Consider the following 24,547-nt stretch of genomic DNA (forward strand, 5'->3'; position numbering starts at 1 on the left):
CCATCATAAGTGGACACTGAACATCAAGAAACATAACTCTATCCTGCTTTTTGCAAGAATGATGGCCCTTTTTAGACTTAGAAAATCATGGGTAGGACAATATTTCTATTACACAAAAAAAAATCAGATGAGCGTCAGCACCCGCAAGGCGGTGCTCTTGTTGGACTTGGAATTCAGTGAAGTTTTTCGTACCAGACTATATTATGCCTAACCTGTTCGTCACTGGCTCTGAAACTTTGACCACTTGTTTACCTTCATAGTCTTACCTAGGACAAGGACTTGAGCTTAGTTATGGCCCTTTTCTGGACATAGAAATTAGTTAGGTTTCGCATACCATTCAATATTTTGTCTATCAAATGTTTGATATATGGCTTTGACACTTTGAACACTTGCTTACCAACATGCTCACACATTGCATTAGAGTGCAAAGCTTATCCCAATTCACAAATGCATGACCTGGTACATTGTCTTATCTATTCCTTTTCTTTTGTCTGAAAATCTCAGGTAATATTTTGACCCTGTACTTCTATCAATGCTTCGAATAGTTGAGTGCGCTGTCAACAGACAGCTCGTTTTTGGTTTGGGTAGGGGGGGTGGGGGGGGGACACCATACAAAACTTCACATTTGATAATAAATACTGATGGAAAATAAACAAGAGCTGTCAGCAGACAGCGCGCTTGACTATTCTCAGTGCTTGATAGTATAATATAAGCAATGAGTAAAACTTTAACATTACAATAAGAATATTCTTAGTCGAAAAGGGGCCATAATTCAGTCAAAATGCTTGATAGAGTCACCTCCTCCTTTTTACAGACTGGGGTCATGATGGTAAACAAGAATGCAAAATATGAAAGCAATATCTCAATGGACTTTGAAAATATTTGGGGTGGTATGCAAACTTTAACATTTATTCTAAGTCGAAAAGGGGCCATAATTCAGTCAAAATGCTTGATAGAGTCGCCTCCTCCTTTTTACAGACTGGGGTCATGATGGTAAACAAGAATGCAAAATATGAAAGCAATATCTCAATGGACTTTGAAAATATTTGGGGTGGTATGCAAACTTTAACATTTATTCTAAGTCGAAAAGGGGCCATAATTCAGTCAAAATGCTTGATAGAGTTGCCTCCTCCTTTTTACAGACTGGGATCATGATGGTAAACAAGTATGCAAAATATGAAAGCAATATCTCAATGGACTTTGAAAATATTTGGGGTGGTACGCAAACGTTAATATTTATTCTAAGTTGAAAAGGGGCCATAATTCAGTCAAAATGCTTGATAGAGTTGCCTCCTACTTTTTACAGACTGGGGCCATGATGGTAAACAAGTATGCAAAATATGAAAGCAATATCTCAATGGACTTTGAAAATATTTGGGGTGGTACACAACTTCACATGTTTACAATAAATGTTAATGGAAAAGAATGAAAGAAGTTTAATGAAATTCTACCAATTCGTTAGTTTGTTATATACAAATATGTGGATTTTTAACCAATTAAAGGGCAATAACTCTGAAGTTACTATAAGGATCCTGATGAAATTGTGTGTGCAATACCATATTATGATGGTCTAAATTCAGTTTAAGTTTCATAGTTCTATGTCAAATATATCCCAAGTTATGAAGCAGAAATAGCCATATTTATAGTATCCTATATAGTTAACACTAGAAACTTTTAAGGGCCATAACTCTGGTGTTACTTGGGCAATCTGACTGAAACTTGAAGGGCTTCATAACCCCACAGTGATGAACATGTGTATGAAGTTTTATTTAAATATTCCCAACCACTTCCTAGATATGGCTACGGACGCACGGACAATGCCAAAACTATATCCCTCCACCTTTGGCAGGGGATAAAGTTAAGGCATCTTTAGGGCATGATAAAACATTCTGCAGAACTGCAACAGACAACACAGAAAATTGAAATAGATGAATACATGATTGACTCATTTTTATTTCCGTTAGTGTCGTATAGTAATTTGTTTAATATTACAAATCTTGTCTAAATCTTTGAAATTGCCAAGTTCTTGCACTAACAGCTCTAGTCTTTTATGTGACAAGGAAAGATATTTATCTGTCATGCTATTTTTGTTTTTAATACTGTGACCTCCCACTATAATTACTTCGAAGGTCTTCTGGCAGAGTTGCCCTTACAAGTTACAGCCAGCAACTATAAATCAGCTTACACACAATATTGAGTACAGTATAAAGGACTGAAAGTTGTTGGTCCTTTCCAGGTTTTAACCTTGAGCCTGCTGGTGGCAAGTAATTCTTCCTTTACGACCAGTGCAGACCAAGATCAGCCTGAACTGTTCGCTATTCAGTCAGTAAATTTTCAGTGAACACCCCTTTAATGAACATCTGGTACTGCCAAAAGTGAATGATGGATAGTCCATTTTAGAAATTTAGCAGGTTAAAGGTAAACTGTGCCTAAAATAATACATGGAGAGAAATCGGGAGTATTCCTCCACTATCAAAAAGCTGGAAAAATGCTTTTTGACCTAAAATTGTGTCAGCGACTTTCAACAACAGAATACAAGTAGAACAAAATGCATTATATTTAATCTAAACTTTTATTTCATTTTCGAAAAAACAACGTGCTGGTCAATAAACAACCAACAATCTACCAGTGTACATGATTTCATTTATGTTTGCAATAATATAAACAAGTGAATGAAGTATTGCCATGCAATACAAAGTCCCCTACTGGAAGGCACCTAATTTTCTCTACTGCAGTATAACATAATGAACTGATATCTGTCAATGTTGTATAAACAATATTGTACTATATACACAATATGCTATAACAAAACACTTGGATTAAAATTTATATATATAAAAACCTATAGTTGTTTTCATATTGAATTTTTTTGGCTGATTATAAAAATGTTATCATGTAAGTTATTTATAGTAACAACAAAGGGAAATTAATCTTTAAAAAAAAAAAAAAAAAAAAAAAAAAAATCTATATAATATAAGTCCACAAGAAACTCTTTACCAGGTAGAGATAGGTCAAAATACACCTAACAATTGGATGTAACATGCATGCTGTACCACAGAAAAGTGGTCTCGATTTTTCTCTACCGCCAGTAATAAAAAAGTTACAATAAAATCTATTTATAGTAACAACAAAGGGACGTAATTCTAAAAACAAGGGTGCCTCATGGTGGTGAACATTTGGTCCAAGTTACATCAAAATCCCTCCATGCATGAAGAAGAAATGTTCCGTACAAAGTCATTCTTGAATTTGACCTTTGACCTCTAAATATGACCTTGACCTTAGACCTAGGGACCTGGTTCTTGCACATGACATGTTGTCTCATCCAGGGGAATATTTGTGCCAACTGATATCTAAATCCTGCTTTGCATGACAAAGTTATAGACCGGACAGGAAAAAAATCCTCTTGACCTTTGATCTCAAAGTGTGACCTTGACCTTTAAGCTAGGGTACTGGGTGTTGCGCATGACACGTCGTCTCATCATGGGAAACATTTATGCCAAGTAATATTGTAATCCCTTGATGGATGACAGAGTTCTGGATCGGACAGGGAAAAAACCTTATTGACCTTTGACCCCCAATTGTGACCTTGACCTTTGAGCTAGGGGTCTGGGATTTGCGCACGACACGTCATCTCATCATGGGGAACACTTGTGCTAAGTGATATTAAAATTCCTTAATGAATGTCAGAGTTATGGACCGGACACGAAACAGACCCTGTTCATGCTATGTTAACATTTGACTGCTAAGTGTGACCTTGACCTTTGAGCTAGGGGTTTGAAAGTTGTGCATGACACATCGTCTTATTATGAGGTACATTTGTGCCAAGTAATATTAAAATCCCTTCATAGATGGGAGAGTTATGGACCGGACAGGAAAAAAGCCTTGTTGACCTTTGACCTCAAATTGTGACCTTGACCTTTAAGCTAGGTGTCTAGGTTTTGCGCATGACACGTCGTCTTCTCATGGGGAACATTTGTGCCAAGTAATATTAAAATCTCTTCATGGATGGGAGAGTTATGGACCGGACAGGAAAAAAGCCCTGTTGACCTTTGACCTCCAACTGTGACCTTGACCTTTGAGCTAGGGGTTCGGGTTTTGCGCATGACACGTCGTCTCATCATGGGGAACATTTATGCCAAGTAATATTAAAATCCCTTCATGGATGGGAGAGTTATGGACCGGACAGGAAAAAAGCCCTGTTGACCTTTGACCTCAAATTGTGACCTTGACCTTTGAGCTAGGGGTCCGGGTTTTGCGCATGACACGTCGTCTCATCATGGGGAACATTTGTGCCAAGTAATATTAAAATCCCTTCATGGATGACAGAGTTATGGACCGGACACGAAATTGCGGACGGACGGACGGACGGACAGACGGACGGACAGACGGACGGACGGAATGACGGAAAAGCGCATTCCTATAGTCCCCGAAACTGGTTTTCAACCAGTAGGGGACTAATAAATACACACTAGAGTTTGATACATCTTTTCAGTAACAAGGTTTTCCCTTAATGTATCTTAAAATATAGGACAACATAATTGATAATTTACATTGTTCTAAAGAACTTCAAGCATTACAGTAAGGATTTTTTAAACTTTTTAAGTTATCAAATATAAATTTAATGCCTAAAACTCTTTTTCATAGACTATTTTACATTGAAACTTTCAGCAAGTTTAGATTCAGAAAATAATAAATTAAACAAGAGCTGTCTCCATAGGATGACACATGCCCCCGATGGCACTCTGAATGAATAGTTATGGCCAATGTTAGAGTTTAGGACCTACGGAGCTGGGTCTTGTGCGTGACACGTCGTCTTACTGTGCCACACATTCATGCGTAGCTATTTTAAAATCCATGCATGAATGACAAAGATATGGACCAGACACGCCCATCAATGCACTATCATGAAAAATGACCTGTAACGTCTAAGTGTGACCTTGACCTTTGAGCTACCAAGTTATTTGAAAATCCATCCATGGATGACAAAGATATGGACCGGACTCGCCCTTCAATGCACTATCCTTTAACGTCTAAGTGTGACCTTGACCTTTAAGCTACGGACCTGGGTCTTGCGCGCGACACGTCGTCTTACTGTGGTACACATTCATGCCAATTTATTTGAAAATCCATCCATGGATGACAAAGATATGGACCGGACACTCCCATCAATGCCATCAATTAACGTCTAAGTGTGACCTTGATCTTTGAGCTACGGACCTGGGTCTTGTGCGCGACACATCGTCTTACTGTGGTACATATTAATGCCAAGTGATTTGAAAATATATCTATCGATGACAAAGATATGGACCGGACACGCCCATCAATGCACTATCCTTTAACGTCTAAGTGTGACCTTGACTTTTGAGCTACGGACCTGGGTCTTGCGTGTGACATGTCGTCTTACTGTGGTACACATTCATGCCAAGTTATTTGAAAATCCATTCATCGATGACAAAGATATGGACCATACACGAAAATTGCGGACAGACAGACCGACAGACTGACAGACTGTTCAAAAAGTATATGCCTTCCTTCGGGGGCATAAAAAATTAATTTTGACTCTACTTTGAAAACTACAATATATTAGTTATTGCAAACACTTGAAATTCAACAAAATATTTTACTGAACTTTTTAAGTACCAATGAAGACTGAACTTTTGTCTGTTAAAATCATCTTAAAATTTAACAAGAGCTGTCTCCATAGGATGACACATGCCCCCAATGGCACTTTGAATGAATAGTTATGGCTGATGTTAGAGTTTAGGACCTTTGACCTACGGAGCTGGGTCTTGCGCGTGACCTGTCGTCTTACTGTGCCACACATTCATGCATAGTTATTTTAAAATCCATGCATGAATGACAAAGATATGGACCGGACACGCCCATCAATGCACTATCATGAAAAATGACCTTTAACGTCTAAGTGTGTCCTTGACCTTTGAGCTACGGACCTGGGTCTTGCGCGCGACATGTCGTCTTACTGTGGTACACATTCATGCCAGGTTATTTGAAAATCCATCCATGGATGACAAAGATATGGACCGGACACGCCCATCAATGCAGTAACCTTTAACGTCTAAGTGTGACCTTGACCTTTGAGCTACGGACCTGGGTCTTGGGCGTGACACGTCATCTTACTGTGGTACACATTCATGCCAAGTTATGTGAAAATCCATCCATCGATGACAAAGATATGGACCGGACACGAAAATTGCGGACAGACCGACAGACGGTTTAAAAACTATATGCCTCCCTTTGGGGGCATAAAAAGTTCCTATTACTACATCTGGAGACATTTGACTGAATGCTATATAGCTTATATCCAAATCTAAAAAAATTATTCATGAAAAATCCTGTTACAGACTTTTTGAATCAAACCAGAGTTCAGCACTTCCTGTTTAAATTTTTAATGCTGTCTATCACACATTACAAAAATAATCATGAAAGTATACTTCTGTAGGTGAATATGAAAACATGCATGATTATAGATAAATGGTTTTGTTTTTCAGTAAGGCAATTATTTTTACCAAATGATTTTGCCACTTGACCTTTAGGTGGAAAATCTGCTCTGATCATGTTATCCTTGCAGTATATACTATTCTAAAATAAGCATACAAATGTATGTGGAAAATCATTTCCACCTCTTTGAGATGAGACTGCACAGAACTGTGATCTGCACATTCATCAATATGGAAAGATATTTCAAAATCCTTAATGCTGTTACAATACATGTATACAGTAACAGCACAATAACACAAGCAGCTTTACAATTCTCACCCAGGTTTACACTAGAGAAAACTTCTTTTAAAAGGGGTTTTATTTCTCTTAATTTTAATACATATTACTTGCATTTCAATTGAGGACTTATAATCTTGAGACTTCAAATTTATTCAATGACATTCAAATACATAACAGACTTTAAATGATCTATGAATGAACACATTTCACAAATAAATAATTCTCAACAGCATCAATTTCCAGCTTTATTCCCAGTCCATAAAACAATATATTGACCAGAATATTTTGTTCACAACTCTGAAATTACTTTTGCACTCTTTCACATTATTCCATATATAACTGATTTTCATGGAAATAATTATTAAATAGGATTGGAGGATTAGAAGTACCTCCATGATTTTTGTACCATATGATCTGATAAATGCAACACATAAAATCCTTGTTTATGGACTAGGCAGACAGAATAAAAGTACATGTTGTAGTTTCATTTATGGACTAGGCAGACAGAATTATTTTATCAGTTTGATTCGATCCACTCTGAAACTTCTGGTCTGACTACCCATTTCATAAACTTGTATCTATTTTGCCAAGTTATTTTTGTTAAATGTTTCGAGTATTCTAAAAAAATAAATAACAAGAGGGCCAAGATGGCCCTAGGTCGCTCACCTAAGAAACACACCATAACAGTGTAAAACATGTTTGACCTAGTGATTTCATGGAAACAAATATTCTGACCAATTTTCATTAAGATTGGACCAAAAAATTGATCTCTTGCGATAAAACAAGCATTTTCTTAGATATGACCTAGTTTTTGACCCTAGATGACCCATGTTCAAACTCGACCTAGATTTCATCAAGGCAATCATTCTGACCAAACTTCATGAAGATCAATTGAAAAATACAGCCTCTATCACATACACAAGTTTTTTCTTTGATTTGACCAAGTGACCTAGTTTTTGACCTCAGATGACCCATATTCAAATTCGACCTAGATTTCATCAAGGCAATCATCCTGACCAAATTTCATAAAAATCAATTGAAAAAAACAACTCTATCGCATACACAAGATTTTTCTTTAATTTGACCTAGTGACCTAGTTTTTGACCTCAGATAACCCATATTCAAACTCGACCTAGATTTCATCAAGGCAATCACTCTGACAAAATTTCATGAAGATCAATTGAAAAATACATCCTCTATTGCATACACAATGTTTTTCTTCGATTTGACCTAGTGACCTAGTTTTTGACCCCAGATGACCCATTTTCAAACTCGTCCTATATTTTATCAAGGTAATCATTCTGGCTAAATTTCATGAAGATCAGTTGAAAAATACAGCCTCTATCGCATACACAAGGTTTTTCTTTGATTTGACCTAGTGACCTAGTTTTTCACCCGAGATGACCCATTTTCGAACTTGGTCTAAATTTCATCAAGGTAATCATTCTGACTAAATTCATGAAGATCAATTGAAAAATACAGCCTCTATCGCATACACAAGGTTTTTCCTTGATCTGACCTAGTGACCTAGTTTTTGACCCCAGATGACCCATTTTCAAACTCGGCCTAGATTTTATCAAGGTAATCATTCTGACCAAAATTCATGAAGATCAATTGAAAAATACCACCTCTATCGCATACACAAGGTTTTTCTTTGATTTGGCCTAGTGACCTAGTTTTTGACCCGAGATGACCCATTTTCGAACTCGGCCTAGATTTCATCAAGGCAATCATTCTGACCAACATTCATGAAAATCAATTGAAAAATACAGCCTCTAGCGCATACACAAGGTTTTTCTTTGATTTGACCTAGTGACCTGGTTTTTGACCCGAGATGACCCATTTTCGAACTTGGCCTAGATTTCATCAAGGCAATCATTCTGACCATTATTCATGAAGATCAATTGAAAAATACAGCCTCTATCGCATACACAAGGTTTTTCTTTGATTTGACCTAGTGACCTAGTTTTTCACCCGAGATGACCCATTTTCGAACTCAGCCTAGATTTCATCAAGGTTATCATTCTGACCAATATTCATGAAGATGAATTGAAAAATTCAGCCTCTATCGCATACACAAGGTTTTTCTTTGATTTGACCTAGTGACCTAGTTTTTGACCCGAGATGACCCATTTTCGAACTCGGCCTAGATTTCATCAAGGTTATCATTCTGACCAATATTCATAAAGATTTATTGAAAAATACAGCCTCTATCGCATACACAAGCTAAATGTTGACAGACAGACGACAGACAGACGACAGACGGACGACAGACGACGGACGCCGGACATCGAGCGATCAGAAAAACTCACCTGAGCATTGCTCAGGTGAGCTAAAAATGACTCCATCTAAAAGTTGAGAATCAAAATGAACTAGAGATGCTTTTGAGAAAAGCGCATGTCTCCCACAACTGCCTAATCATCTAAATAGTAAGTCAGTCTTTATATACTGTTTACTTAATCCACATGTGCATGCCCTTTCTTGACACCAAAAGGACGCCTATACAACTAGTAGTATAGGCGCCGGTTTGGGGGCAAAACTGTGCAAGAAATCTGAGTGTTTTTTGGTAATTCAAGGGCCATAATTCCGAAGTGCCTTGGCCGATTTGGCTAGTTATTGAACTTGGCCGAGCACTTATTGGCAGACACATTTTGTTGAAGTTTGGTGAAGATCGGATGAGAAATGTTCGACTTAGAGTGCGGACAAGCTTTGTGACAGACAGACAGACTGGAGTAAATCAATATGTCTCCCACACCATTGTGTGGTGGGAGACATAATAATTGAGCACAGCTGTGCGAAAACCAACCTTAGGGCTTTACTTTCAGCAATTTTTTTTTTTTTTGTTGGATTTAACGTCGCACCGACACATGATAGGTCATATGGCTACTTTCCAGATTTAATGGTGGAGGAAGACCCCAGGTGCCCCTCCGTGCATTATTTCATCACGAGCGGGCACCTGGGTAGAACCACCAACCTTCCGTAAGCCAGCTGGATGGCTTCCTCACATGAAGAATTCAATGCCCCGAGTGAGGCTTGAACCCACATTGACGAAGGGCAAGTGATTTAGTCAGTGACCCTAACCACTCGACCACGCCAGCAAGGATCCAGATAAATGCACATACAAACTATTTGTGTTTATCCCAACATCTATACTGTTCATAAATTTCAGCACTTGTATGCCAAAAAAAAAAAAGAGCAAAAATAATGGATCCAGATGAGACTGCAAAGATGTGTAGGCTGATCTTGATCCATACTGGTTGAAAACCCTAACAGTGGTTTTCGCACAATAGAGCTTTAACTGATCAGCACATGTTAATGACTATAATGTATGGAATTTTTAGAATGCCCAAAGCAGAATATGAATCTGAAAATTACATTTTCAGTAGGCCAAAGGACAAAACTGGGTCATACATGTGAACTTGAATTTTTAGATGGTCCTACAAACTGAAACATGAATGTTAAAAGCATAAATGTTTAATTAAATCTTGCATCATGTCTCGTCTGGATTATATGGTTTCACCAAATGCTCTGAGAATGACTTTATTTTTTCTACTCCTCTGACCTCGTCTTCTTGCAATGGTAGCTTTGTCACATTGAAATCCTCGTACAGGTCTGCAATCTATAAATAAATTTTGAATGATAGTCAAGTCCCTTTTAATAATATCACAGTCACTGTGAAGAAGTCTGTGAACATGCAACACTATCCACATCTTAAATTTCCATAACTTTTAAAGTAAATTTGAAAAAAAGAAAAACTCTCCAAAAACCATGGCTACTTTCTACTGAATACATCTGAGGCTGAAAAATAGTGAATACTTGAATACAAAATAACAGATCAATTTGAACAACAATCTTGACGTAGGTAACAGTATTCAAGCCAATTTCAACTCTACTAGACAATGCTCGTTATTTCCAGACAATGGCAAATTTGATACAATCACATAACAAGATAAAAAGAAAGAGAGGATATTTGTTTGTTTCAGTGTAAGATTGAAATATCTTTCACGAGTGAACACCAGATGTAATATTTTTACAAGTGGCCTAGCATCGAGTGAAAATGTAAGATATGGTGTTCCTGAGTCAAAGATATTTTTCATCACGCATGTAAAATGAACAAACTTTCTTTTTATTTCATGTTTTGACTAAATTTAGCCATTTTATAGTTTCATACCAGTGAAAACTATATTTTGATATTTTCACAGTGAAAATACCAGATATATTTCACTCAAATATTTTGATATTTCATTGAGAAATATGTAATAAAAGTTGTTCTGCTATGACAATGGGGGTATTAAATATATGTATGTTAAGATGTTATTTCATAACCAACCTGATCTAGATATTTTGCTTGAATACGATGTCTAGATGCACATAGTTTACATGGCTTATCTCCCTTGGCAAGAAAATGTAACTGGTTCACTACAATATTGTGTGTGTCAATACCAAATTGCATCAGTTGTTGAACAAGTCTTTCTGTTTCATACAAGGACAAAAACTCGGCTATACAAACACACACAAAAGTTGTCTGGTCCTGCAGAATAAATTATAAATCAAATAGAAATAATTAAGTTCATTTTTAGCTAATCCTTGAATGCAAGTGAAAAAGCAGAGTCTAAATCTTCACATAAGTCCAGTAGTATTTACATTACGAAAATCTTAAACTTGTAGTTCACTGATGTACATTTCAAAGAGCTAAAACACCTTCCTAAATAGGCAGATCTATTCCATCCAATCAGATTACACAGTAAATTAAGAACTGTAAGCATAAAATCCAAAAGCGAAACATCTGCAAGCAGCATAAAACCTGTAAGAAGCACAGAACCCAAGAAGCATAAAACCCAGGAGCACAACAACTGCAAGCAGCATAAAACCTGTTCATAGCATGAAACCCAGGCAGCATAAAACCTTTAAAACAGGATAAGTGCATGACCAATTTGAAATTTGTATTCAATTATAGGAACCAAGGATAGGAACCAAGAACTGAAACAAACTATGAATTTAACTTTACAACAAATTGGGTTCAGTTACTAAAATTCAGAATTTTAATATGTGAAACAGTTTTCTTAAATTTTCATTTCAGAGATAATTATTCTGATTTACTAAAAACTGTAACATAAGCAGCACATTTTTATCATGTTTTGTTTAAAAGTAGCTTATATCATATACATCAGAAAAAACACACCTTCAAAATCATGGATATCCATGTGCTTTTCTGTAATATTCAGATATTTCTTAAATTTGCTTCACTTTTGCAAGGGTTCAGAACTCTACTATCTGGCTGATCCTTGGGTGTTTTAATATATTATACTTTCCATCATTTTACTTGAAAACAGGTATATCTTTAGTTTTTCATTGCATTTGCCTTTCCTTTGAACAGAAATAGACCAGTTTGTTTACTACCAACTGAAACATGTTAACTTCTAGTTTGTTTCCATTAATGAGAAGTTTGCGATACCGTCTGTAAATTATTCAAATTCCTACATAACGAATGATAACTGCGCAATAGGTTGTGCAGTACCATGTGTCTAAAATGCCCTTAGTCAATTACAATATCTTAAATAATGCAAAGAAAATACATACTGCATTTTTAAATTGTTCATTGACTTGTCGAATTGTTGTCATCATATCGTCTAATTTTCCTGACATGTCGTCTGCATTCATGTCCTGCATTCCCATCATACCTGCCATCTACAAGGAGCAAACAATATATACCGTAACTGATAGTTGTACAGGCCTCTAATGGTCATCCGAAAAGCTATCTCTGTTATTTCTGTCACCACAATAGTTACAACATATAATAAGGTAGGCTTATATGGTGCAATCATATTTTTCCACTAAAAGACCACTAAAAGACCAGTCTTCCTGGTGTTAACAGAAAAATATACAGGAAGCTCTACCTGTATAAATTACAAAAATCGATTTTGTCATTTATCACTGAACTACACACTGGTCAATTAAATCCAACAGTTTTTCATGAATTTCAGCTTCATTTTGCAATATTCAGAATTGAGCCGTGCCATGAGAAAATCAACATAGTGGCTTTGCGACCAGCATGGATCCAGACCAGCCTGCACATCCACGCAGTCTGGTCAGGATCCATGCTGTTCGCTTTTAAAGCCTGTTGGAATTGGAGAAACTGTTAGCGAACAGCATGGATCCTGACCAGACTGCACGGATGCGCAGGCTGGTCTGGATCCATGCTGGTCGCAAAGCCACTATGTTGGTTTTCTCATGGCACGGCTCAGATATTAATCATGTATCATTCTGAAGGGCTCAAAAGTTGGCATTTGTGCCAGTGCTAATTCTGACGCATGAAAAATTGCAATTTTGTTTTATTTTTCTGAAATATAATACTTTTATAGGGAATCTAAGAAAAAAGTAAATTAACAAATTATCAACAAAGTCAAATTTAAAAACTTTTGATGTCTGAATTGGCTGAAATTTAAAATACCCTGTCAAAACCATTTCTGGCAAAAAACTTTAAACTTAAAAACCAGTCAAGATATTTTGAAAATTAAAGAAGTTCTAATCACCCTTGGAGGTCTTTAGAATGATATAATATCAATAATTTTGAAAGAGAAATCAAACAGGTTTTTTTTGGTAGTGTTTAGAATCACATCAATACAATTTAGGTAATATGGTAACTTTTCCAGGTTTCTATGGTGGAGGAAGACCCTGGGATCGCCCCCTCCCCTCCCCCAGGCATTGTTTCTGACACTGACAAGCACCTGGGTAAAACCACGACCTTTTGTAGGTTCACTGATGACTTCCTCACATGAAAGAATTTTACACTCTATGCAATGTTTCCAACCCACATCGGTGAGTCTGTAGAAGTCAAGTGATTCGAAGACAGCGACCTATACCTCTTGGCCATGAAGACCTCTGCCATGGACCAAACACTACAGTCAGCTTTACTATTTTTCTCAAATAACATTGACAAGCAAAACCAAACCATCCTTCTTTTTTACTGCTACAGTATAACATAATGTCTTCTAATTTAAATGTTTCGATAAAACTTTAAATGAAACAGTATACAATTTAAGATTTACAAATATGAAACCTGTGAAATGAATGGTCCCACTTGATTTTTCAGACGTAGTAATTTACCAAGTCCTTTCTCTGCAACAGTAGGGAATGAGAGCAGTCGTAGAGTATGACCAGTAGGGGCTGTATCAAACACAACCACAGAAAAGTTCATACTTTTTACTAATCTGAAAAGGTTCAAAAGACACACATCATTAGAATACACATTAACATTATGGCAAAGATTTTCACAACACTTATCGGTATATTTTTTTGTGAAAAATAAATCAGACTAAGAAGCTATTAAGGTAGTATCCATAGAATATATTCCATTAAATACAGATTTTTAAAAATTTTATGTAATCTTAATTTCCCCCAATTTCTTGTAACAGAATTTTTGAAGGTAATCATTGGAATTATTTCCATCAAAACTTACTATTACTTCATTAAATTATAAACCTTGTTCAAACACATTATTGCCAAGAAGCTCAAATACTTACACCAATAAAAGCTTCCCCACTGAAGAGCAATTTCGTCATTCATTTGTACACTAATTTCACAAAACATCAAATTTCAGAACATATGAAGGATGCACATGTAAACTTACTTTGTAACTTTAGTAAACTACCTGATTATGCAAACTTCCAGTTCATATTTCAGGTTTTTAAAAACACCCCATAACTTGCGCAAACTACATATTCATATGTACAAGAGATCACAGAGTGATCTTGGTGCCCACCAATGTGCCATTTTAGAGTGTTCCAAATTTCAAGACTTATTGACTAGCTCAAGGTCAAATTTCATTTCCATACACAACACAAATCTATGCATGTGGTCCAAATTTGAAGCCTGTACCTTCAAAAATGTGAAAGTAGGTCACTAGGTCAATGTCAAGGTCAAAGTTTGTTTCGGTATACAAAACTATGCATGTGGTCCTAAATTTGAAGCCTGTAGCTACAGAAATGTGAAAGTAGGTCACTAGGTCAATCTTAAGGTCAAAGTTCATTTCAGTACATAAAACTATGCAAGTGGTCCAAATTTGAAGGCTGTAGTTTGAGAAATGTAAAAGTAGGTCACTAGGTCAAAATCCAGGTCAAATTTTACTTCGGAATACAAAACTATGCATGTGGTCAAAATTTGAAGCCTGTACCTTCAAAAATGTGAAAGTAGGTCACTAGGTCAATGTAAAGGTCAAAGTTTGTTTCAGTACACAAAACTATGCATGTGGTCCAAATTTGAAGGCTGTAGCTTGAGAAATGTAAAAGAAGGTCACTAGGGGCAAAATCAAGGTCAAATTTTATTTCGGAATACAAAACTATGCATGTGGTCCAAATTTGAAGCCTGTACCTTATAAAAGTGAAAGTAGGTCACTAGGTCAATGTAAAGGTCAAAGGTCATTTCAGTAAACAAAACTATGCAAGTGGTCCAAATTTGAAGGCTGTAGCTTGAGAAAAGTAAAAGTAGGTCACTAGGTCAAAATCAAGGTCAAATTTTATTTCAGAATACAAAACTATGCAAGTGGTCCAAATTTGAAGCCTGTACCTTCAAAAATGTGAAAGTAGGTCACTAGGTCAATGTCAAGGTCAAAGTTTTTTTTGGTACACAAAACTATGCATGTAGTCCAAATTTGAAGGCTCTAGCTTGAGAAATGTGAAAATAGGTCACTAGGTCAAAATCAATGTCAAATTTCATTTTGAAACACAAATCTATGCATGTGGTCCAAATTTGAAGCCTGTACCTTCAAAAATGTAAAAGTAGGTCACTAGGTCAATGTCAAGGTCAAAGTTTGTTTCGGTATACAAAACTATGCATGTGGTCCTAAATTTGAAGCCTGTAGCTACAGAAATGTAAAAGTAGGTCACCCAGGTCAATCTTAAGGTCAAGTTCATTTCGGTACATAAAACTATGCAAGTGGTCCAAATTTGAAGGCTGTAGTTTGAGAAAAGTAAAAGTAGGTCACTAGGTCAAAATCCAGGTCAAATTTTACTTCGGAATACAAAACTATGCATGTGGTCAAAATTTGAAGCCTGTACCTTCAAAAATGTGAAAGTAGGTCACTAGGTCAATGTAAAGGTCAAAGTTTGTTTCAGTACACAAACTATGCATGTGGTCCAAATTTGAAGGCTGTAGCTTGAGAAATGTAAAAGTAGGTCACTAGGTCAAAATCAAGGTCAAATTTTATTTCGGAATACAAAACTATGCATGTGGTCCAAATTTGAAGCCTGTACTTTATAAATGTGAAAGTAGGTCACTAGGTCAATGTAAAGGTCAAAGGTCATTTCAGTACACAAAACTATGCAAGTGGTCCAAATTTGAAGGCTGTAGCTTGAGAAATGTAAAAGTAGGTCACTAGGTCAAAATCAAGGTCAAATTTTATTTCAGAATACAAAAACTATGCAAGTGGTCCAAATTTGAAGCCTGTACCTTCAAAATGTGAAAGTAGGTCACTAGGTCAATGTCAAGGTCAAAGTTTTTTTTCGGTACACAAAACTATGCATGTAGTCCAAATTTGAAGGCTCTAGCTTGAGAAATGTGAAAATAGGTCACTAGGTCAAAATCAATGTCAAATTTCATTTTGAAACACGAAACTATGCATATGGTCCAAATTTGATGCCTGTACCTTCAAAATGTGAAAGTAGGTCACTAGGTCAAAATAAAGGTCAAAGTTTTTTCCAGTGCACAAAATTATGCATGTGGTCCAAATTTGAAGGCTGTAGCTACAGAAATGTGAAAGTAGGTCACTAGGTCAAAATCAAGGTCAACTCATGTCAAGGTTCATCTTGCCACTCAAAAATATACATGTGGTCCAAGTTTGAATGTTGTAGTTACTGACAAGAACATTTTAAAAGCTTTTCCCTATATAAGTCTATATGAACCATGTGACCCCTGGGGCGGGGCAATATTTAACCCTAGGAGGATAATTTGAACAAACTTGGTAGAGAACCACTAGATGATGCTACATTACAAGTATCAAAGCCTTAGGCTTTGTGGTTTGGACAAGAAGATTTTCAAAGTTTTTCCCTATATAAGTCTATGTAAACCATATGACCCCCAGGGCGGGGCCTATTTGACCCTAGGGGTATAATTTGAACAATCTTAGTTGAAGACCACTAGATGATGTCACATACAAAATATCAAAGCCTAGGCCCTGTGGTTTTGGACAAGAGGTTATTCAAAGTTTTTCCCTATATAAGTCTATATAAACCATGTGACCCCCAGGGCGGGGCCATATTTGACCCAGAGAAATAATTTGAACCATCTTGGTAGAGGACCACTAGATGATGCTTCATACCAAATATCAAAGCCCTAGGCTCTGTGGTTTTGGACAAGAAGGTTTTCAAAGTTTTTCCCTATATAAATCTATGTAAATTATAAAAATAAACAAAGGGCCATAACTCACTCATAAATTGTTGAACCAGTCTGATTTTCAGAGGGACACAACTAGGGTACCAATACATCATTCTGACAAAGTTTGGTCAAAATCCCCCCAGTAGTTTCTGAGGAGATGCGATAACGAGAAATTGTTAACGGACGGACGGACGGACGGACGGAATGACGGACGGACGGACCACGGACGCAGAGTGATTTTAATAGCCCACCATCTGATGATGGTGGGCTAAAAATATACTACCTTACATCAATTAACTACCTTTTTACAGGTAAACACACTTCATAACTCCAGCAAATGTCTTACTTATATGTATACTTTGTAACTCCGGCAAAATGTACTGAATTAACTTAGCAAACAACCTATTAACACGAAAACTGAGGAAACAATCTATTTTATGTAAACTTCATATTGAACTACTTATTTCCATCAAATTATATGTAAACTTACTTCATATCAAACTACTTATTTCCATCAGATTAAACTACTTATTTACATCAAATTATATGTAAACTTAATTCATATCAAACTACTTATTTCTATCGAATTATATGTAAACTTACTTCATATCAAACTACTTATTTCCATCAGATTGAACTACTTATTTACATGTAAATTATATGTAAACTTAATTCATATCAAACCACTTATTTACATGTAAATTTACAAACCATTTCTTTATGTAAACTGCCAGTTGATATCTAAATGTACTGCAAAACATTACCAAACCACCTTTACATAATGTAAATGTACTTCATAACTCCAGCAAACTTCCTAATATTTTTAACTCACTTCATAACTTGAGGAAACTACCAATCAACGTGTGAACTTACTTCATAACTTCAGCAAAGCTCATTGCTTCATCAATACCAGGAAAGGCACCAAGTAATTCCTGTGCAACTTGTTTACCCATACTCATTACATCTGAAAACAAACACACACAATAAGGTAAGAACAGTTTTATTTTCGCATCACAGAATACTTCTGTTGAAAACAAGCTTTATGTTAACCAAACACAGCTTAATTGATTCTTTTATATCATTTTTTTAAATAGTTCTATTTATGTCCAGGACTGATCAGCTGACACAACAGCAGGACTGATCAGCTGACACAACAGAGCTCAAAATAAACTTCTTTTAAGATTTTTTAAAATTGAAGTTGATAACTGGATCAATCCTTGTGAGCCTGGCAGCTAAACTAACCAGCAGTACTGATATCTCAGTCATACAGTAAACTATCTAATACTTTACCTTGTTCAAAGTATTCATCTGGGAGCTCTGATATACCAAGATTTGGATCTATCTCCTGTAAAATAACATCTCATTAATTTGTTAGATCTTCAACAAAAAATTCTGAATACAAGTGCAAAATCTATCAAAACATGGAGCAACTGTCCAGGGGAATAAATGACATGGTCATGGCTGTGTGTTCTTGCACAATAACATGTATTTCCCAATAACTTGACTCAAGTAATTAAAATGAGCACTTAACCTTTCTTCATGACCAAATAAAAATTTAAAATAAATTATATCAAACAATATGCATTGAAACATCTATATCTGCAATCATGACATTTTTCGGTCTCCACCTTTAACTGAGCATGCCTCCAGATCAAAATTAACAGTACAAAGAAATTAAAACAGATATCAATTGATATTAGATATCGAAAATGATATCTCGGTACTGTAAAAATTGATATTCTAATGTGTACGATACAAAGGAAAGCTAAATTACAATAGCATGACCAACACTTTTGTGAATTTTCTACATACATGTACTTCAATAAGTTCACAACATAAAGAATCACTTAACCTTTAGCCTCAGCTGGCGGCGAGTGATTCTGCCTTTGCGACCAGTGCACATCCGTGCAGGCTGATCATGGTCTGCACTGATCGCTATTCAGTCAGTAAATTTTCAGTGAACACCCCTTCAAATAATAAATGGTATTGCCCAAACTGAATGATGGGCCAGTCCATTTTATAAGTTTAGCAGGCTAAAGATTAAAAATGTCTTCCTATTTCAATTTAATTTACTAACTATAGAGTCAGCACTTTCTAAATTTTCAAAATCTGAAGAAAAAAAATCTGAAGCATACAGCTTTACTATAATTATATACATATAAATCATGCATATACTGCTTGACCTACCATTGCATAGAGATTGTTAAATCCTTTGACGAGTGAAGGAACTTTTGAAAACTTTTGATTGAAGGCATCGGAAATATTGTGTGCTGGGTCTGTGGATATGATGAGGACAGTCTCCCTTACCTTCGACAGCAGCACTGATAAACTGCAACTATAAAACATAAATTTTCTTGGTATAACAAGATATTCTTGGTTTATGGGCCAACATAATTTCAAGACTTTAAAGGCGCAACATTCGCTTGGATACCAGCATAAGTTTATAGTAGGGTCTCTGTAATTCTATGACGCAACTGCGCATACTAATGGTAGACTGGTTTGTCAATTTTAATTATGTGGTGATATTTTGCTGTGTTTTGCAAACAAAATATGATAAATCAAATTAAATTATTACACCATTTGTAAACAAATTGATTACCAGATGGCTAGAAAAACCCTAGTGGATAGGCTAGGTGTCCCGTTACCGAATGGCTAGACACTTACTTTTCTAAACCCAGAGTCTAGAGGTCCGGTAATCAATATGAATACTTGAATGTTATTTGCAGAGAGGAAACTTTCATTTATCTAGCAAAAACAGGTTATGATTTCAAAAAAATGCTCTCGTTTTTCTGGTTTGAATTTCATTGCAAGTGGTAGGAAACGGAAGTGTTTATGGTCACTTAACCCTGTGAAAAACAGGATCGCGAATTTGATAAGCTATTAAAATTAATTAGTCATTTGTGCTTAGTGGTGGAATAATTTTTTCTCTAGACTGAAGGATTAAGATAGATTGAATAGACTAAGTATGTTTGTCTTTAGATAGAATTTTAGCTTTGGATTGTGCTCATAAATAGCACACTCTCGTATGTAAGGATCTGTGACGTCACCGATAAGGGCTGCTATCTAAAAATAGCGCAAGACTCAATTTGCGGACAAACAACCAGTGCATTCATTGTACAATAGCATAAGTAAACCATAAATTTTGCCTTTATTTCGTTATTTTTGTTCAGGTTCTATCCTGCACATCGCAAACAAATGTTTTTTCTTCAGTTTTTATATCACTAAACTAGCCGAGAAACTTTTTATTTTATATACATGTTAGAAATAACATACTGCTTTTTCATCAATATATATGTATGAATGGATGATGTTATTATATTATTCTGTTCATTTTGTGACACATCCAGTTTTAAAAAAGAATATTTAGAAAAAAATAGAATAACTTGGAAAATGCATTAATACCAAATAGAAAGCGTTATTTAAAACAAAAATGTATTCACAGATCCAAATTGTTCTTCCTAGTTACCGTCATAATTATATTAAAATTTTATTTTAGTAAAAAAATTCTTCCGTTTTAAGTGTTTATAAATTTAAAACATCTACCTGTGAATGTAAAAAGAAATCTTATGATCTCATAATTTCAATTCATTGAAATTTCGAAATCTGATGAACAACATGTATATTTCAAAGTAAACTGTCATACACATTATTATTTTCGGCCACATATTCAGTTATTCGTTGAAACAATTAACACCTCTGTGATATACATATGTTGTGTTTTATTACAAATGACCCCTTAGTGTGACATGATAAATTATAGATATTTGACTTTTAAAAGTAATATTTAGATGTTATCTGATAATAAACACGTTCGAATCTAATGCAACACCATTACTTCTTCCAAATCATATATGTATTTTTAATAAGGAAATGTTTGACGTGTCCACACCGACCACAGCTGACATCGGGGAGATCAAAATCAAGCTTGCGTCTTGTGTTGTGTGAATCAGTTGTTTAAAGTGAAATACATGTAGTTATTGTAGTTATGATTTTAATTCTGCGGATGCATTCTTTGAACGTCATGAATCAAAATGATTTAGCATTAAAAGTTTCAACCACAAGTGTTCTTCAGTGTGTTGCATTAGAAAATATTGTAATTTGTTATTAAGACTGTAAACCGTTCTTCTGATGCAAGATTTTAATAGTATAATATGGGGCAATGTGCATGCTACATGGTTTTAAATAGTGCTCTTTATTTGCTTAGTAGGCCCGTTTTGAATCGTTTTGTTAAATTAATATGTCTGTATATTTTGCATATTCCTTACATTCGTTCCAATAAATTTCTTTAATTAGTTATTTATAGTTTCATCTCTTTTATTTATTCTGTTAATAGGAGCGACAATTTTATACATGTGGCATGTTACTTTTTTTAATTCCCAGATACTTGATGATTCGTTATATATAGAAAACACTCCCATGTCCGCAATTTGCGCATTGCATTATGGTATAACTGCTGTATGTTCTATTTATAGAACACGAGAGAGCACTATTGCTGAATTCGCATTACTTCTAAAGTGATGGCAGTGGCTAGGGGTCTGGAAACCAGACCTCTAGACAACCCGTGCAGGGCAGGCTAGAGGTCTGGTAATCAATATGAATACTGAGAACGGGGTTTGCAAAGAGCTAGGAGACCACATTTTATCTTTAAAAACGGGAGATGATTTCAAAATTTTGTTCTTGTATTGTTCTCGTTGTTTTAATTACATGATTGTAAAGTCACAGGAAACAATTCTAAATATATATTATTCTTTAATCCCGGGAAAAATACAATCACAAATTCGACAATTAAATTTCAATTTGTACACCGTAATTGGAAACTTTCGTTAAATTCTTGTTTTTCTCGAACTGATTAATTAAAATAATAAACATAATTTTTTCTTTAGTATTTAAGACAAGAATTGTGCCCATGAATTGTTGAATTTGTTTTACTGCTTGAGTAAATAAATAATGGTAACAGGACCTCTAGACTGGGTAATCAATATACATGTACTATTATGTACTGGTGTAATACCAATGTATAAGGTAATTGCTGGTAAAAGTTATGATTAGTTGTCATTAAGTTGCCTTTTGTAAATATTTTATGTATAATTAGCTTTCACTCAAGTTAAGAGGCATATTGAATGTGACATTTTAACAGCGATTTCTGGTAGTCATCGTTTGCTCAAACAGTAAAACAATTCATCAGCAAAATCCATGTCTTAAATAGTAAAGAAAATATTGCGTTTATTCTTTTTAATTCATCAGTACCAAGAAAAAACATTAAAAAGCTTCCGATCATGGGCCGGCATACAAATTGCTATTAATTATTTCTCAAATTTGCAATCGTATTTTTCCCGGGATTAAAGAATTTTAAATACTTATGTTTCCTGTGACTTACTATGTATTTAAAACAACGAGAAAAATACTAGAACAAACTTCTGAAATCATCCCCCCTTTTAAAGATAAAATATAGTCTCCTAGCTGTTTTGTAAATACCGTTCTCAGTATTCATATTGATTACCGGACCTCTAGCCTGCCCTGCATGGGTTGTCTAGAGGTCTGGTAACCACAGTAAAGTAAATGGCACTGACAATAAAATTTCACATTCAGTAGGACTCCATACTGATTTAGAACTATTTCTTAAAATATATTTTCCGATATTTACACAAAAATATGCAATGGTAATGCAGTACAAGTACATTGATTAAACGGACCCCTAGCTATTTCTTTTTTGTGAATTATTATCCACATTGTAAAATGTCAGCGAGTATAATTATGCTTCTGTGACACTGTGATATGATCGACAAAGGTGCTGACGGGATGCTGACGTGTAAAATATGACAAATGTGAGATACATGTCCGAAAATCTGAATCATAAACATGTTGAAATAACAGTAATCATTGAGATTACTGATGGTTATTGAATTAACCTTGTCGTAGTTTTTCCTACTCCTCCTTTGCCACCAACAAAAACCCATTTTAATGACGTCTGTTCAATGATATTTCGTATAGAAGGCTCGAATTCCAAAATTTCGCCACTTGCTTCCGCCATCTTACCGGTCTGTGCTATGTAAACTTTACACTTTGTGACAATTTCAAGGCTGATCACTACCAAATAGAATGTAAGCCTCCGCTGGTCTATCACAAGTAGTCCAAATATAAATAGTACTAATCTTTTTTCCTTTCCTAGTGCATTTTCTCGGCAGCAACGTGCTTACTTTTACCCTACCGCGTTTCAGTATGTATCACTTTGCATTCTAATGAAATCGGCATGTTCCTATCGCATGCTAGATAAAAATGGCGGCGTAAGAATTTAATGTCACGAAAAGAGAAATTGAAAGAAGCGAAAAGTAGTAAATTCAGCGGGTTGTATTTAACGAACTGTAGTTTTCTTATATAAAAGTTAACACCCCCTTTTCTTTTTGTTTTTCTAAAGTAGCGATCTAGTTCTTTATGGGAATATAAGTGTCTGAAAATCTGATATGCTAGAAAATGTCGAAACACCGTTATGAAGTGAGTGGATTTTATATGAAATAAAGAACAGCTGGATTTAGTGGTGTTCAGCCTTCAAAAGGGGGTTGGGAGGGGAGGGTCTTTTCACCCCAAGACACCCCAAAACACCCAAAGACACCCCAAGACACCGAAACAACAGTAACTATTCTATCGTTTAGTATTAAAATATCAAAATAATAACATATTTTGAAGTAAATGGTGATAAATTTCAATTATTTTTAATCGTAGAAACGGAAACTGAAGAACATAGTAATTCAAGTCAAAGAGCTATAAAATAAATAGATTGGCAACTTGAAAGGCATATAGAGCAAATCTCGCCAACCTCCCGTGACAAAAAAAACAAGATCTCGTTACCGGAAGTGGCGCTTTCTCCACGCGCCATTTTGTATGCGAAAGCAATTATTCATCGGTAAAATAATTATCACCGTATGACCACGCTTCTTTCGATGGCAAAAAAACCCCCTGTACTTCGTGTCTTAAGACCATTTCTCATTAAACTAATTTTGTTTTAGAAGCTAACATGTATTTTAAATGTAGTTTTAAAGATACAAATTGTAACTGCATGCTCGTCGATGTTTGTTTTTAGTAAGATAACGCCGAATCACGCTCTGACACGAGCTCACGCGAGATTACAGCCAGTTGCCATTCTGTGTATTTTATACTTCTTTGTTCAAGTGGAACAATCCAAAAGCTTAAATGTAATAAAGCTTTAGGCATGATAACATTCCGATCCAGTTATTTCCCTTCTATTCAGAAGTAACTATGTTTGTAAAATTTGTTAGTAAATTTAAGCAAAAATAAAACAACTCAATATGTAATTTACATAGTATTAATGTTGGCTTTACCTCCCTTTAACATTGAAAAAAAGTTCGTTTCAACCGATGTTCTTAGGTGTATTTCCTTGAACAAAGCTATTCTAAAGGTTATTTCAACTGTATTTAATAAC

General features: G+C 35.4%; 1 protein-coding gene and 1 long non-coding RNA gene across 2 annotated transcripts; both read right to left on the bottom strand.

Moving 5' to 3' along the window:
* Nucleotides 1-1,931: 1,931 nt before the first annotated feature.
* Nucleotides 1,932-9,075, bottom strand: LOC128555787 (uncharacterized). The gene is made up of 2 exons (XR_008370358.1): nucleotides 5,768-9,075; nucleotides 1,932-4,780 (listed from the first exon to the last, which is right to left on the bottom strand). It is a non-coding gene; the product is annotated as an uncharacterized LOC128555787 (long non-coding RNA).
* Nucleotides 9,076-9,077: 2 nt separating this feature from the next.
* On the bottom strand, nucleotides 9,078-23,176 carry LOC123524002 (ATPase ASNA1 homolog). Its single transcript, XM_045301855.2, has 8 exons — nucleotides 23,019-23,176; nucleotides 19,297-19,444; nucleotides 18,400-18,454; nucleotides 17,983-18,073; nucleotides 13,799-13,949; nucleotides 12,319-12,426; nucleotides 11,069-11,269; nucleotides 9,078-10,357 (listed from the first exon to the last, which is right to left on the bottom strand). The coding sequence occupies exons 1-8, from the start codon at nucleotides 23,138-23,140 to the stop codon at nucleotides 10,229-10,231; spliced, it is 1,005 nt and encodes a 334-aa protein (XP_045157790.1). The 5' UTR covers nucleotides 23,141-23,176; the 3' UTR covers nucleotides 9,078-10,228.
* Between the last annotated feature and the right edge of the window lie 1,371 nt (nucleotides 23,177-24,547).

Source organism: Mercenaria mercenaria, chromosome 3 (genome assembly GCF_021730395.1).
Source record: "Mercenaria mercenaria strain notata chromosome 3, MADL_Memer_1, whole genome shotgun sequence".
Classification (NCBI taxonomy): Eukaryota; Metazoa; Mollusca; class Bivalvia; order Venerida; family Veneridae; genus Mercenaria; species Mercenaria mercenaria.

Coding starts and splice junctions, on each gene's coding strand:
- LOC123524002 (XM_045301855.2), bottom strand. CDS start 23,140: ATGGCGGAAGCAAGTGGCGAAATTTTGGAATTCGAGCCTTCTATACGA. Junction 18,074..18,399: donor AGATGAATACTTTGAACAAG/GTAAAGTATTAG, acceptor GTTTGTTTTCAG/ATGTAATGAGTATGGGTAAA. Junction 10,358..11,068: donor AAGCAAAATATCTAGATCAG/GTTGGTTATGAA, acceptor ATTTATTTATAG/ATTGCAGACCTGTACGAGGA.